The 14,497-nt window shown below is 66.8% G+C and overlaps 1 protein-coding gene across 1 annotated transcript; it reads left to right on the top strand.

The window, feature by feature from the left end:
* Nucleotides 1–271: 271 nt before the first annotated feature.
* Nucleotides 272–12,896, top strand: RABGGTA (Rab geranylgeranyltransferase subunit alpha). The gene is made up of 17 exons (XM_074982386.1): nucleotides 272–544; nucleotides 1,308–1,364; nucleotides 1,558–1,668; nucleotides 2,090–2,214; nucleotides 2,487–2,674; nucleotides 4,278–4,475; nucleotides 4,841–4,924; nucleotides 8,521–8,603; nucleotides 8,675–8,776; nucleotides 9,193–9,298; nucleotides 9,370–9,421; nucleotides 9,861–9,949; nucleotides 11,316–11,404; nucleotides 11,493–11,609; nucleotides 11,993–12,106; nucleotides 12,295–12,382; nucleotides 12,667–12,896. The coding sequence occupies exons 2-17, from the start codon at nucleotides 1,362–1,364 to the stop codon at nucleotides 12,813–12,815; spliced, it is 1,698 nt and encodes a 565-aa protein (XP_074838487.1). The 5' UTR covers nucleotides 272–544; nucleotides 1,308–1,361; the 3' UTR covers nucleotides 12,816–12,896.
* The last annotated feature ends 1,601 nt before the right edge of the window (nucleotides 12,897–14,497 follow it).

Raw genomic sequence — 14,497 nt, 5'->3', positions numbered from 1 at the left:
TCCCCCTGCCCCGCCCCCTTCCCGGCGTGCACCGCGCTCCCCCTGCCCCGCCCCCTTCCCGGCATGCACCGCGCTGAGCTCCCCTGCCCCGCCCCCGCCCCTTCCCGGCGTGCACCGCGCTGCGTTTTCCCCCCTCGCCCCTCTCCCAGCGTGCACCGCGCTGCGCTCCGCCCCCGCCTCGCACCGCGCGCTGTTCTCTATGCACAGCGCCCCTGGGGCCGGTGTGAGTGTGTGTGAGCCGGGGAGAGCCCAGGAGTCCTGGCTCCCGGCCCCTGCTCTAACCACTACTCCCCAGGACCCTGGGCAGATTTCCATCCCCCGTAACATTTATTCTGACTGCCCCTTTAAGAGCGGAGCGGCCCCTTTAAGAGCGGCGACGCTCTGTCCCGCTTGGAGGCCTCTTCTCTATGCTCCCGGCTGGCAAGGAGAAGCCGGGGGCGCTACCCGCCGGGCGGTTCCATCTCGCCCCTGCCCCGCGCGTTGGTGTTGCCCCCTGTCGGCCGCTTGGTGCGGTCCGCGTGCCACCCCCCCCCCTCCCCCGCAGGTTGGTATCGCCCCGGTGGGCGCCCGGCTGAGAGCCTGTGGGAGAGACCATTCCGCGCCCCGCGCGGGGGGGGAGCAATCCGGATTAAAGGGGTCTGACTCCGGATCGAGCGCCCCCGGGCGGGATGTGGCGTGGGGGGGGGGGGCGGTGAACGCGCTGCGGAGTCACCTCGGACGCCTGGGTCCCCCCGCTCCTCCCGTGCACCCCCCGGGGGCTCCAGCCGCCCGGGTCCCCCCGCCCCGCGCGTGCACCCCCCGGGGGCTCCCGGCCGCCCGGGTCCCCCCGCCCTGCGCGTGCACCCCCCGGGGGCTCCCGGCCGCCCGGGTCCCCCCGCCCCGCGCGTGCACCCCCCCGGGGGCTCCCGGACGCCCGGGTCCCCCCGCTCCGTGCGTGCACCCCCCCCGGGGGCTCCCGGACGTCTGGGTCCCCCCGCTCCGTGCGTGCACCCCCCGGGGGCTCCAGCCGCCCGGGTCCCCCGCTCCGTGCATGCACCCCCCGGGGGCTCCAGCCGCCCGGGTCCCCCCGCCCCACCCGTGCACCCCCTGGGGCTCCAGCCGCCTGGGTCCCCCCGCCCCGTGCGTGCACCCCCTGGGGGCTCCAGCCGCCCGGGTCCCCCCTGCTCTGCGCGTGCACCCCCCGGCGGCTCCCGAACGCCTGGGTCCCCCTCCCCACGTAGAAAGCCCCGGATGCCTGGGTTCCCTGTGTCGGGAGTGGGGCCCTCCCCCCGCGACCCTCACTTCTCTGCTCCCTTCATCTCCCCTAGCTTTGGCGCCTGGACCCTGACCTGCCGCCTCTGCGCCCCCCCGGCTGAGTCACCATGGTGAGTGGGAGCCCCCATTCCCTCCTGGGGGCAGCCGCACCCCCGAGCCCTGTTACTGCCCCGGGTAACTGCCCTCCCCCCGGGACACGGCTTGCCTGGGCACCCCCCAGACCCTGCCCCCTTGGGGGCTTGTCTCCCTATTCGGGGGGGTGGCCCTGGGCCCCCCGCGACTCCCCCCAATGTCTGCCCCCAGCACGGCCGCCTGAAGGTGAAGACGACGGAGGAGCAGGCGGAGGCCAAGCGGCTGGAGCGGGAGAAGAAGCTGCGACAGTATGTGGCCCTCACCACCGCCGTCTTCGAGAAGGTGGGCTGACCTTTGACCCCGCCTGGCTGACCTTTGACCCCGCCCAGCCGACCTTTGACCCCGCCCACGGGCCCATGGGGGTTTGCCTGAGTAATCTGTGACCTTTGACCCTTGACCGGTGTGCTACTCAGTGCATGATGACCCTTGACCTGACCTTTGACCCCTTGAGGCCGCGGCTTGGGAAGGGGCGTGGCGACCTCTGACCTCGTCTCCTCCCTCGGGGTGATTGGGTGAGGTCGCCGAGCCGGGTCAGCTGGCCTTTCCCGGCTCCCCGTTGAGTGACCTTTGACCCCCGAGCCTGGCACCCCAATGGGACAGATTGACGTGATCCCCTGGCTGGAGGACAGCGGCTGACTCTGGCTGGGGTGGGGGGGCAGTTGGGGCGTCACATTTGACCTTGGGTCTCTCTCCCGCCGCCCAGAGGAAGAGGGGACAGCTGGACAAGGAGGCGCTGGAGCTGACCAGTCAGATCCTGGGGGTGAACCCCGACTTTGCCACCCTCTGGAACTTCCGCCGGGAGATCCTCCTGCGGCTGGAGGGGGAGGGGTGAGGTTTGGGGGGTCTGGAGGGGGAGGGGTGAGATTTGGGGGGGTCTGGAGGGGGAGGGGTGTGTTTTGATTTGGGGGGGTCTGGAGGGGGAGGGGTGAGGTTTGGGGGGGTCTGGGGGGTGAGGGAGCTGGGGAACGAAGAAGGGAGTTGGGGCAGTCCCCGGGAGGAGGGGACAGCTGTGAGTGGGACATGGGGGGCCCCCAGCCCTGGCTGGGGTGGGGTGTCTCGGGGGGGGGTCCCCGGGCTCTGACACAGCCCCCCCCCGGCAGGTCGGAAGAGGAGATGCAGTCGCTGTGCAGGGGGGAGCTCTCCTTCCTGGAGTCCTGCCTGCGGGTGAACCCCAAGTCCTACGGCACCTGGCATCACCGCTGCTGGGTCCTGGGGCGCATCCCCCAGCCCGACTGGGCCCGTGAGCTGGAGCTCTGCGCCCGCTTCCTGGAGAGCGACGAGCGGAACTGTGAGTCGGGCCGGGTGCCCCTGTCCTGGGACTCTGGAACCCCCCCCCGCCGGGTGCCCCCGTCCTGGGACCCTGGACCCCCACCCCCGGGTGCCCTCTATCCTGTGATTCCAGAGCCCCCCATGGGTCCCCCCGTTCTGTGATTCCAGAACCCCCCTCTGGTTCCCCCATTCTCTGTCTCAGGACTCCCCTCGAGTTCCCCCCTTCTGTGACTAGGAACCCCCTGGGGTCTCCCTCTTTCGTCTGACTCTGGAACCCTCCCTGGGGTCCCCCCCATCCCCTCACTCCAGAACACCTGGGGGGGTCCCCCCGTCCTCTAACTCCAGAGCTTCCCGCATCCCCTGATTCTGGAACCCCCCCATATCCCCTCATCCTCTGACTCCAGAACCCCCGACCTGTTGTAATGGAGTGGGGGGGGTGCATGTGTGAGTCGGGCTGGATGTCTGAGGCAAGCAGCAGCTCCCAGTGGCTAAGGATGACCCTGGGGCTACAACTGGCGGGTAACACCTCTGCCCTGAACAAAGAGCAGGGAGGAGCTGAGCTGAGTTTTGAATCGGGGGGCGGCAGTTAGGAAGCTGGGGAAAGAGGAGCTGGAAGGCAGCCAGCCGGAGGAGGGGGAAAGCTACACCCCAGAGGGGCACCCCTCGGGGTCTTCTCCCCAGGACGGGTTGGAGGGACTGTCTCTGGCTGCTGTACTGTCGCTTCTGTGAGAAACTGGGCATCTGTTGCCTAATAAACCTCCTGTTGTACCTGCTGAGTGAGAGTCACTCCTGCCAGTGGACGGGGTGCAGTGCAGGGGGACCCCTAAACCCTATCACACCTGTGTCCTCAGATGCCCCCCAACGCAGGATCCCCCTTGAACCCCAGATCTCCCAGACTCACCATCTCTGACCTCCAACCCCCACCCCGGATCCCCCTGACTCCCCCACCTCTGACCTCGGATGGGCCAACCCCAGACACCCCCAAACCCTCTGACCCTAGTCTCCCTGACCTCCTGCCCTCTGCGGATTCCCTAAACCCCACTGCCCTGACCCACTTCTGCCCCCACCCTAGACTCAGGCCCTGCTGCCCTTTGTCTGGCTTTGGAGACGTGTGGGTGGGGCAGGACTCCTGGGTTCTCTGGCTGGCTTTGGGGTGGGGCGAGGGGGCCAGGACTCCTGGGTCCTCTGGCTGGCGTCCAGGAGGCGTGGGGGCCAGGACTCCTGGGTGCTCTGGCTGGCGTTGTGGGGGGAGGCATGAGGGCCAGGACTCCTGGGTTCTCTGGCTGGCTTTGGGGTGGGGCGAGGGCGCCAGGACTCCTGGGTCCTCTGGCTGGCATTGTCGGGGGGCGGCGTGGGGGCCAGGACTCCTGGGCCTGCTGGCTGGCATTGTCGGGGGGGCGGCGTCGGGGCCAGGACTCCTGGGCCTGCTGGCTGGCGTTGTGGGGGGAGGCGTGGGGGCCAGGACTCCTGGGTCCGCTGGCTGGCGTTGTGGGGGGAGCGTGGGGGCCACCCCCCATTTCTGGGCCCCCCCAGCTCAGGCAGGGGGCCAGCCAGCGGGGGGAGCTGACGGGGCTGTAGGCGGCCGGCTGACACCCCCCCCCCGCCCCCGGCGCCCCCCACAGTTCACTGCTGGGATTACCGGCGTTTCGTGGTGCCGCACGCCCAGGTGGTGGCAGAGGACGAGCTGCACTTCACCGACAGCCTCATCACCCGTAACTTCTCCAACTACTCCTCCTGGCACTACCGCAGCCGCCTGCTGCCCGAGCTGCACCCCGACCCCTGCCAGCCGGGCCGCCCCACCGAGGCCGTGCTGCTGAAAGGTGGGCCCGGAAGCCTGGGTTCTCTCCCGGCTCCAGGAGGGCAGGGGGGCTGGTGGTTAGAGCAGAGGGGCTGGGAGGGAGGGGCCAGGCCCTGCCCCATTCCCTGCCCCACAGCCACCCAGTCCTGCCCTGGGCCGGGGGGAGCCAGCGCCCCTAGAGGGACAGGTCCTGCCCCATTCCCTGCCCCACAGCCACCCAGTCCTGCCCTGGGCTGGGGGGAGCCGGCTCCCCTAGAGGTGACAGGCCCTGCCTCATTCTCTGCTCCACAGCCAGCCCGTCCTGCTCTGGGCCGGGGGGAGCCGGTGCCCCTAGGAGGACAGACGCTGCCCCATTCTCTACTTCTTCTTTTTCTCTTGCCCCCCTAGAGCTGGAGCTGGTGCAGAATGCTTTCTTCACCGACCCCAACGACCAGAGCGCCTGGTTCTACCATCGCTGGCTGCTGGGCAGAGGTAGGTGCCTCCCCTCCCTCCAGGGCAGGTGACACACCAGTCCCAGTGGACCCCTCCCAGCGCTCCCTGGCCAGCTGAACGCCAGGTGACGCTGCAGGAGTGCTGGCGGGAGCTCCAGTGGAGCTGTGTCCAGGTCATGTAGCAGAGGAGGTTTCCTCTAGACTAGGCTCAGACCCAGATGACCCCCAAGTCCTAAGCCCAGGAGCAGAACACGCCCCAGGAGCATAACTCATGTTGCCGGAGTAGCTCTCCCTGCAGCGGGCTTGCACGTCAACGTTACGCACCAGCTGATGTTACACGAGGCGGGATCAGAAGCAGGAGGGCAGAGATCCCGAGCCCAGCGTCTGCGGCCGAGCAGCTCCCTTCAGAGAGCAGTTCCCCAGGGGATTGTCCAAGCGTAGCACAGTACAGCCTTGTGGTACTTCTAAGCCCTCAGGATGCGTCCCAGAAAAAGGAGGACCCCTTTGAGAAGGTCCAAAGAGGAGCAACACAAAATGATGAAAGGCTGGAGGGCATGACCTGCGAAGGACGAATTAGAGTTGGGTTTGTTTAGTTGGGAACCGAGAAGACCAAGAGGGGACTGGGCAACTGTGATGGGGTTCAGGGGTCCCCCGGCACTACACCCCGTCCGCTGGCAGGAGTGACTCTCACTCAGCAGGTACAACAGCAGGTTTATTAGGCAACAGATGCCCAGTTTCTCACAGAAGCGTCAGTACAGCAGCCAGAGACAGTCCCTCCAACCCGTCCTGGGGAGAAGACCCCGAGGGGTGCCCCTCTGGGGTGTAGCTTTCCCCCTCCTCAGGCTGGCTGCCTTCCAGCTCTCTCTTCCCCTCGCCTCTAACTGCCGCCCCCGATTCAAAACCCAGCTCGGCTCCTCCCTCCTCTGTGTTCAGGGCAGAGGTGTTACCTGCCAGTTGTAGCCCCAGGGTCATCCTTAGCCACTGGGAGCTGCTCTGTTTGCCTCAGACATCCAGCCTGACTCACACATGCACCCCCCCCACTCCATCACAGCAACTTTCGAAGGAGTCTGACAAGGAGGAGGGAGAAAAAAATTCTCCTTGGCCTCTGAGGTTAGGACAAGGAGCCCGGAGCATCCACCGCTGCAAGGGAGGTTTAGGTTGGGCATTGGGAAGAACTTCCGAACTGCCAGGGCGGTTACATGCTGGGATGAATTGCCGAGGGAGGTGTGGAGTCTCCATGGCTGGAGATATTTAAGAGCGAGAGACACATCGGACACCGGCGGGCGCTGAGCTTATGGTGGATGTTGAAGGTGAAGGTTGGACAAACCTCTATCGGGGCCGGTCGGCAACCGAAAGAACAAGAAAAGCCATATTTTTTTTTCCCCAATCCGGTAAAATCCTCGATACTTTGAGGAGCCACAGGGGATGTGCACACGAGGCTGTCCTTGGCGACTAACGTCCAGCCCCACTTCTCGTAACCCCTGTTTGGAGAGCAGCGCACGCCCACGGATTGGCAACGCGATCCATGTTTACCGCAGGACGTACGCGAGCTTTCTGCGTGGTGTCTTTCCACGTTTGACCTGTGCGTTGGTATCGCTGTCTGCCTGACCCTCCCGCCCGACTCTGCGCTCTCTCTCTCTCTCTCTCTCTCTCTCTCTCTCTCTGGAGGACGCTGTGGGGGGAGTCGTCGAATGATTCGACACGAGTTGCCCATTTTGGGGCCCTTAGACATTGACCGTTTATCGAAGGGAGTTTTCACTTTACAACGATAGCGGTCGGGAGCCAGAAGGAAATCCCTGAGGTGTCAGACCCCCGGTCTAGACGGTGCTTGGTCCTACTGCGAGGATAGATCCCTTCCAGTTCTTGCGTTCTGCGATGTGCCCCAGGTTCTGCATGCGTTGGGGTGATGCCACCTTGGGCTGTAGTTCAGCGGTACTCGCTTCGTGACCCTGCATTCCTCACCGGTTTACAGTCGGCTGATACCCGAGTACCACATGGGGTAAGGAGCTGCCCTCGTGAAAAGTAGACAGGTGATTGGATCACCACATTAAAACAATCCTTGGGCAGCACCCCGGGGAATTGTCTTGTGGTAGTTGAGTATTTGGCGTATAGTTCCAGATACGGGCTACCGAGAGAGATGATGCATCTCCATCCCTGGAGGTTTTTAAGTCCCGACTTGACAAAGTCCGGGCTGGGGTGATTTAGTTGGGGTTGGTCCTGCTTTGGACAGGAGGTTGGATTTGATACCTCCTGAGGTCTCTGCCAGCCGAACGATTCTGGAGCAGAGCGCTGGTCTGTACTCAGGGGCTGGTGTTCCCCACAGATGTCCCAGAACTTAGAGAGAGGGTCATGCCGGTGTCGTGCAGCTGTGCCAGGGGTGTCTATGGCAGGGGGTCTTCTCAAAGCCCAAGGAGATGCCCAAGGACTGTGTTGATTTGCCCCAGAGGATGGATAAATTTGCAGTGTCTTTGATACCGCTTGGTGCTTCTGGGTTGCTTCCTCAAACTCGTCTCTGCTCTCCGGGTGGGGCTGCTGTTACTCTCGGGCTGAGTAATGTTACTCCTGGGTTTCGTCTGGTGTTCCTGGAGGATTGCGGAACCAGTTGGAGTCACTACCCAGAAACGCACCTGGAGGTTACCGGAGTATTGTGAAGTACTGGGGGCGGGGGGTGTCATGTCACTCCAGAGTTTCTTCCAGTGGTACTGCGGGGGGTGCCCTCCGGTACCTGAGTACTGCGGCCGAACGTCGTTGCAGAGCGTTGTCCGTCTGGTGGTGGACGGAGATTCCTTACTGGGACCCAAGTTACTTCCTAGCCCTGGTGACCTCTCCCCTGGTGAATCAGGAGGCCAACCTCTGACCTTACCCCAGCACGTACATGGGGGTTGGGTCCCCTTCTCTCATGCTCTGTACAGCCCCTGTCTCTGTGGGGGGTGGGTTGGTACCGAGATGCTTGGGACCAAGCCTTGACGGGTGTGACCTTGGCCGCAGGCCTGGGGTACGCGGGGGTGTGATTCAGGCCAGTGCCTGACTGCAGCAGGAGTTGGTATAGTACTCCAGCTCCATTGGCCAAGCGTGGGATGATCCGCACCCCCGCCCCCAGTGCTGCTGCTACTCAGACGCCGAGTAACGTTACTCCAGGACTTGGTCGTACGATACCACGCGTGGCATGGAGGTGGCTTATCCTGAAGGTGGCTGAGTAACGTTCCTCCACAACTGGGGGCCATAAAACCAGGTGTTGAATGGAGGCCCCTCCACCTGAGCTTACTCTGAAGTTACCTGAGTACCGCAGAGCCCTGAGTAACGTTACTCCAGGACTTGCTCCCATAACACCGTGTGAAACATGGAGGTCCCTTTTCCCGCGCATACCCTGAAGATACCCGAGTACTGCTGAGCCCTGAGTAACGTTACTCCAAGACTTGCTCCCATAACACCATGTGAAACATGGAGGTCCCTTCTCCCGGGCATACCCTGAAGTTACCTGAGTACCGCAGAGCCCTGAGTAATGTTACTCCAGGACTTGCTCCCCATAACACCGTGTGAAACATGGAGGTCTCTTCACCTGGGATACCCTGACAGTACCTGAGTACCGTTACTCCAGGACTTGCTCCCCTGACACAGACCCTACTGTCCCTACAGCTGACCTGGAACCGACCATCTTGTGCCTGTATGTGAGCCGAGAGGACTCCTTGCTGGCGGTGGCTTTCTCCCAGCCAGTGGAGGTGAGTTCCCGGGGGGCGTGGGGGAAGCCACGTGGGGCAAACCCGGGACTCACGAGCGTCTGCCTTGCCAGGTGCGGCCGGGATCCCGTGACCTGCTGCTCTTCGCCGACGAGGCCCCCCTGGTGGTGCCATGGCGCACGCCCGATGGGAGAAACCGCCCCGGCCTCATGTGGGTATCCTCCCGGACACCTGGGTCCCAGCCCTGCTCAGATGGGGGCACAGACTGGAGTGGGGACAGGGGGCTGGGAGCCCGGACTCCTGGGTTCTCGGGGGAGTGGGGGGGAGTTGTTTGGGGGTGGGGGGACATGTGGCCCAGACTCCTGAATTCCCTGGGGTGTGGGAAGTTGTTTGGGGGTGGGGGGGGGCACGTGGCCTGGACTCCTGGGTTCTCGGGGGAGTGGGGGGGGGAGTTGTTTGGGGGTGGGCACATGGCCTGGACTCCTGGGTTCTCTGGGGAGTGGTGGGGGGGGGGCCGTGGGCCAGACTCGTGGGTTCTCTGGGGAGTGGGGGGGAAGTTGTTTGGGGATGGGGGGCCCGTGGCCCGGACTCCTGGGTTCTCCGAACCTTTTCCCTTAACCACCCCCCCCAGCTGTGCGAGCTGCCGGCCTCTGCCCTGAACGAGCACTGGCCTCAGCATACCTTTCGCGTGCAGTGGGCGGGCGGGGAGTCCCAGAAGGAGTGTGTCCTCTTCAAAGGTAACCAGACCCCCGCCCCCGCGCCCCCCCCGCAACCTCCCAGCGCCCCCTGACTCTCTGCCTCTCCCCAGGCCGCAGCGACGGCTGGTGCCGGGACTCCGTCACCGAGCAGCAGATGTTCAGGTAGGAGAAGCCCCGCCTCCTGGAGGGAGGCCCCGCCCACTCAGATGCTCCACCCCTCGAAAAACCCTTCACAGCCCCTGTGATTCTGGGGGAGCTCCGTCCCCTCTCACGTGGCCCCGCCTCCCAGCTGTGTTCCAGACAGGCTCCGCCCCCTCTCACGTGGCCCCGCCTCCCAGCCATTTTCCAGACAGGCTCCTCCCCTTAAGTGCCAATTTCCACTGGTGGATAAGCCCCGCCTCCTGGCTGGGTATGGGTGGATAGGCTCCGCCCCCTGTGATTGCCCCGTCCCCTTTCAGTGCCTGGTTTGCCCTAGCCCCATGCCTGGAGTATAGTTAGCTGGCCCCAGCCTCACAGCTAGCCCCGCCCCCACCAGTTTGAGTGACACGCTGGCCCTGCCCCCCCCAAGCTAGCCGGCCCCCTAACCCCCCCTCCCCGCCAGGTGTGAGCTCTCGGTGGAGAAGTCGACGGTGCTACAGTCGGAGCTGGAGTCCTGCAAGGAGCTGCAGGCGCTGGAGCCGGAGAACAAGTGTAGGTGTCTCGGACTCCTGGGTTCTCCCCGGCTCTGGGGGGGCAGTGGGGGCTGGTGGTTAGAGCAGGGCCGGGAGCCAGGACTCCTGGGTTCTCCCCGGCTCTGGGGGGGCAGTGGGGGCTGGTGGTTAGAGCAGGGCCGGGAGCCAGGACTCCTGGGTTCTCCCCGGCTCTGGGAGGGCAGTGGAGGCTGGTGGTTAGAGCAGGGCCGGGAGCCAGGACTCCTGGGTTCTCTCCCGGCTCTGGGAGGGCAGTGGGGGCTGGTGGTTAGAGCAGGGGGAGGGGTCAGGACTCCTGGGTTCTCCCTGGCTCTGGGGGGGCAGTGGGGGCTGGTGGTTAGAGCAGGGCCGGGAGCCAGGACTCCTGGGTTCTCTCCCGGCTCTGGGAGGGCAGTGGGGGCTGGTGGTTAGAGCAGGGGGAGGGGTCAGGACTCCTGGGTTCTCCCTGGCTCTGGGGGGGCAGTGGGGGCTGGTGGGTAGAGCAGGGGCCGGGAGCCAGGACTCCTGGGTTCTCCCCGACTCTGGGGGGGCAGTGGGGGCTGGTGGTTAGAGCAGGGCCGGGAGCCAGGACTCCTGGGTTCTCCCCGACTCTGGGGGGGCAGTGGGGGCTGGTGGTTAGAGCAGGGGCCGGGAGCCAGGACTCCTGGGTTCTCCCCGGCTCTGGGGGGGCAGTGGGGGCTGGTGGTTAGAGCAGGGGCCGGGAGCCAGGACTCCTGGGTTCTCCCCGGCTCTGGGGGGGCAGTGGGGGCTGGTGGTTAGAGCAGGGGGAGGGGTCAGGACTCCTGGGTTCTCCCCGGCTCTGGGAGGGCAGTGGGGGCTGGTGGTTAGAGCAGGGGCCGGGAGCCAGGACTCCTGGGTTCTCTCCCGGCTGTGGGAGGGCAGTGGGGGCTGGTGGTTAGAGCAGGGGCCGGGAGCCCGGACTCCTGGGTTCTCCCTGGCTCTGGGAGGGCAGTGGGGGCTGGTGGTTAGAGCAGGGGGCCGGGAGCCAGGACTCCTGGGTTCTCTCCCGGCTCTGGGGGGGCAGTGGGGGCTGGTGGTTAGAGCAGGGGCCGGGAGCCAGGACTCCTGGGTTCTCTCCCGGCTGTGGGAGGGCAGTGGGGGCTGGTGGTTAGAGCAGGGGCCGGGAGCCAGGACTCCTGGGTTCTCTGTGGCTCTGGGAGGGCAGTGAGGGCTGGTGGTTAGAGCAGGGGCCGGGAGCCAGGACTCCTGGGTTCTCTCCCGGCTCTGGGGGGGCAGTGGGGGCTGGTGGTTCGGGCGGGGGCCGGGAGCCCGGACTCCTGGGTTCTCCCCGGCTCTGGGGGGGCAGTGGGGGCTGGTGGTTAGAGCAGGGGGCCGGGAGCCCGGACTCCTGGGTTCTCTCCCCACAGGGTGCCTCCTGGCCATCATCCTCCTCATGCGGGCTCTGGACCCCCTGGTGTACGAGCGCGAGACGCTCAGCTACTTTGACACCCTCAAGGTGAGGGGCAGGGTGGTGCGGGGGTAGCTGGGGTAGGGGCAGGGCTTGGGGCTGGCCCCTCCCACCCCCATCTCTGCCCCGCCCCCAGGCCGTGGACCCCATGCGCGCGGCCTACCTGGACGACCTGCGGAGCCGGTTCCTGGTGGAGAACGTCATCTTGCGGATGGAGTACGCCGAGGCCCGGGTGGTGGACCTGTCCGGCCGGGTAGGGGCGGGGCCAGGGGGTGGGGGGCGGAGCGGAGACTGGGGGAGGGCTGAAGGAAAGAACACCAGTGGGCGGAGCCACGTGGGGAGTGGGCGTGGCTTGCAGGGGCTGGGGTGGGACAATAGGAGGCAGGGGTGTGGCTGGAGGAGGGGGCGGGGTTAGGATTCTTAGGGGAGGGGGTGGGGCCAGGAGGGGACCAGGAGGTCCAGTGGGTGGAGCCAAGCAAGGTGGAGGCGGGGCTGTGCGGGTGGGGGGAGCTGAGACCAGGGCGAGGCAGTGGGTGGAGCTAAAGGAGTTGGGGGAGGGGAGCACGGGGTGGGGCCAAGCAGGGTGGGCGGGGCTGAGGAGTTGAGGCCCCTCCTTCCAGCTCCCTCTGTCCCCAGGGCCTGACCGTCCTGTGCCACCTGGAGCAGCTGGTGCTGGTCACCCACCTGAACCTGGCGGGGAACCGGCTGAGCCGCCTGCCCCCCGCCCTGGCCCTGCTGCGCTGCCTGGAGGTGAGCCGGCCGGGGGACCCAGGCGTCCGGGGCCGGGCCTCTGCTCCAACTGCTGGGCCTCACTGCCCTCTTCCTCCCGGGCCCTGCTGCCCCCCACCCATCAGCCCTGAGTCCCCTGACGTGGGCAGAGGGACCCAGGCGTCCGGGGCCACCAGGTCACTGACTCTCCGCCCCACCCCAACCCCCAGGTGCTGGAGTTGGACGGGAACCAGATCGAGAGCCTGGAGGGGCTGCCCCCCCTGCCCCGCCTGGAGGAGCTCTCCCTCTGCGACAACGGTATCCTCCCCCCCACCCGGCCGCAGGGGGCGGGGCTAAAGGGGCGGAGCCAATGGAGCGGGGGGGGCGAAGGGGCTGAGCTATGTGTTGGTAGAGGGTAAAGGGGTGGAGCCAAAGAGAGGGGATGAAGGGGTGGAGCCAAAGGGAGGGGATGAAGGGACAGGAGCCAATGGGGCAAAGAGGGCTGAAGGGGCGGGGCCATGTGTTGGTAGAGGGGAAAAAGGGGCGGGGCCGGGGGAGGGGGCGGGGTCCGTCCAGGTCCTCACCCACCTTAACTCCCGCAGGGCTCCAGCGCCCGGCTGACCTCCGACCTTTGGCCGCCTTCCCCAGGCTCCGCCTCCTGGCCCTGCGCGGGAACCCCCTCGGCTGCCTCCCCGACGCCCAATCGGAGCTGGCCGGGCTGCTGCCCCGAGTGGAGGTCACCCTCGCCTGATTGGCCAGAGCTAGCCTGGCCCCGGCACCCCACCCCCCCCCCGGTAATTTATTGGACCCAGGAAATAAAAGGTTAAAAATGTCCTGGTCTGAATGGAGTCGTTGGGTGTCCGTTCCCGCCCCTCCCCCGGCCCACAGCCCCCCGCTGCCCCCCCCACCCCACTTCCCCTGCCCCCCAGCCCTGTCAGTTTTCCCCCTCTCCTGCCCCCCAGTCCCAGCCCCATAGCCCCTGCCCCTGTTCCGGCCCTGCCACTGCCCCCCCCTCACCCCACAGCCACTGCCCCCCAGCCTTGCCAGTACCCCTCCCTCCTGCCCCACCGGTTCCCCCCTCTCCTGCCCCCTAGCCCCTGCCTCCCGGCCCCACTGGTGCCCCCACTTCCCTGCCCCATGGCCCTACTAGTGCCCCCCTCTCCCACCCCACGGCCCCTTCCACCCAGCCCTGCCAGCGCCCTTCTTCCCCCCGCCCCCTCAGCCCTGCCGCTGCCCCCGTCTCCCGCCCGGCGGCCCAGCCCCGGGCAGCCGGCCAGGCTCCCCCAGCAGAAGGAATTTGCTCTGAGTCGTCCCGTCTGGGGCGGGGTGTCGGCTGCCCCACCCTGTTCCTGGGCGCCTCGAGCCGAGATGTGGGGGCCCGGCCCTTGTTGCTTCACTGCCGGCGTGGGCATGACATCGCCCCACACGCAAATGTGGCCACCGGGGGTTGCACCAGCTCAGCCTGGTCACGCTTGGCACATCGGGGCAGCGCCCGGCCGGACCCGTCCGCCCCACAGCCCCGGGGTGGCTGGCACCTCCACCCGGCGCAGGCCCTGGCTGGGGCTGGGGGGCAGGAGGGAGGAGCCCCACCAGGCTGAGGTGCCTTGCCCCCCGCCCCCACCTGAAGGCAGAGGGAGGATCCCCGGCCCTGTGGGGCAGGTTGCGCTGGTTGGGTCTCTCCGGTAGAGCTGCAGCCCTGGGGCTGGAAGGGGGTGTGGGGTTCTTCTGAGCATCTGTGGGGCTCGGGGGGCTGGGCTGGGGGCAGGACACGGGTTGGGGGCGCAGGAGAGACAGGCGGGAGTCGGGGCGGGGGTGCAGGACACGGGAGGAAGTCGGGGCACATGGGGGCCCAGGACACACAAACAAAGGAGGGGGAGTTGGGGGGGGTACAGGACACACGGGGGGAGTTGGGGTGGGTGGGGGCCCAGGACACACACACAGACGTGGGCGTCGGGGTGAGGGGGGTACAAGACACACACGCAGATGGGGAGGAGTCGGGGCGGGTGGGAGCCCATGACACACAGACGGTGGGGAGTTGGGTCGGGTAGGGTACCGGACACACAGATGGGGAGTCGGGGCGGGTGGGGGCCCATGACACACAGACGGTGGGGAGTCGGGGCGTGTGGGGTACCGGACACACAGATGGGGAGTCGGGGTGGGTGGGGTCCCATGACACACAGACGGTGGGGAGTCGGGGTGGGTAGGGTACCGGACACACAGATGGGGAGTCGGGGCGGGTGGGGGCCCATGACACATAGTTCCAGGCTGGGCGGGTGGGGGCGGACCCAGGAGCGCCCGGGGGCAGCTGAAGTCACACCCCCCAGTGGTGACTTTCCGGTGGCCGGGGCTGCCCCGGCCCCCCAGTTTCCCCATCCCAGGCCCCGCCCTCCCCCCGCCCAGGCCCCGCCCCCCTCACTGCCAAACCCGGAGCGC

Source organism: Carettochelys insculpta, chromosome 32 (genome assembly GCF_033958435.1).
Source record: "Carettochelys insculpta isolate YL-2023 chromosome 32, ASM3395843v1, whole genome shotgun sequence".
Lineage (NCBI taxonomy): Eukaryota > Metazoa > Chordata > Testudines > Carettochelyidae > Carettochelys > Carettochelys insculpta.
Note: the sequence above shows the minus strand (reverse complement) of the source record. Positions and strands in the feature narration are given on the sequence as shown.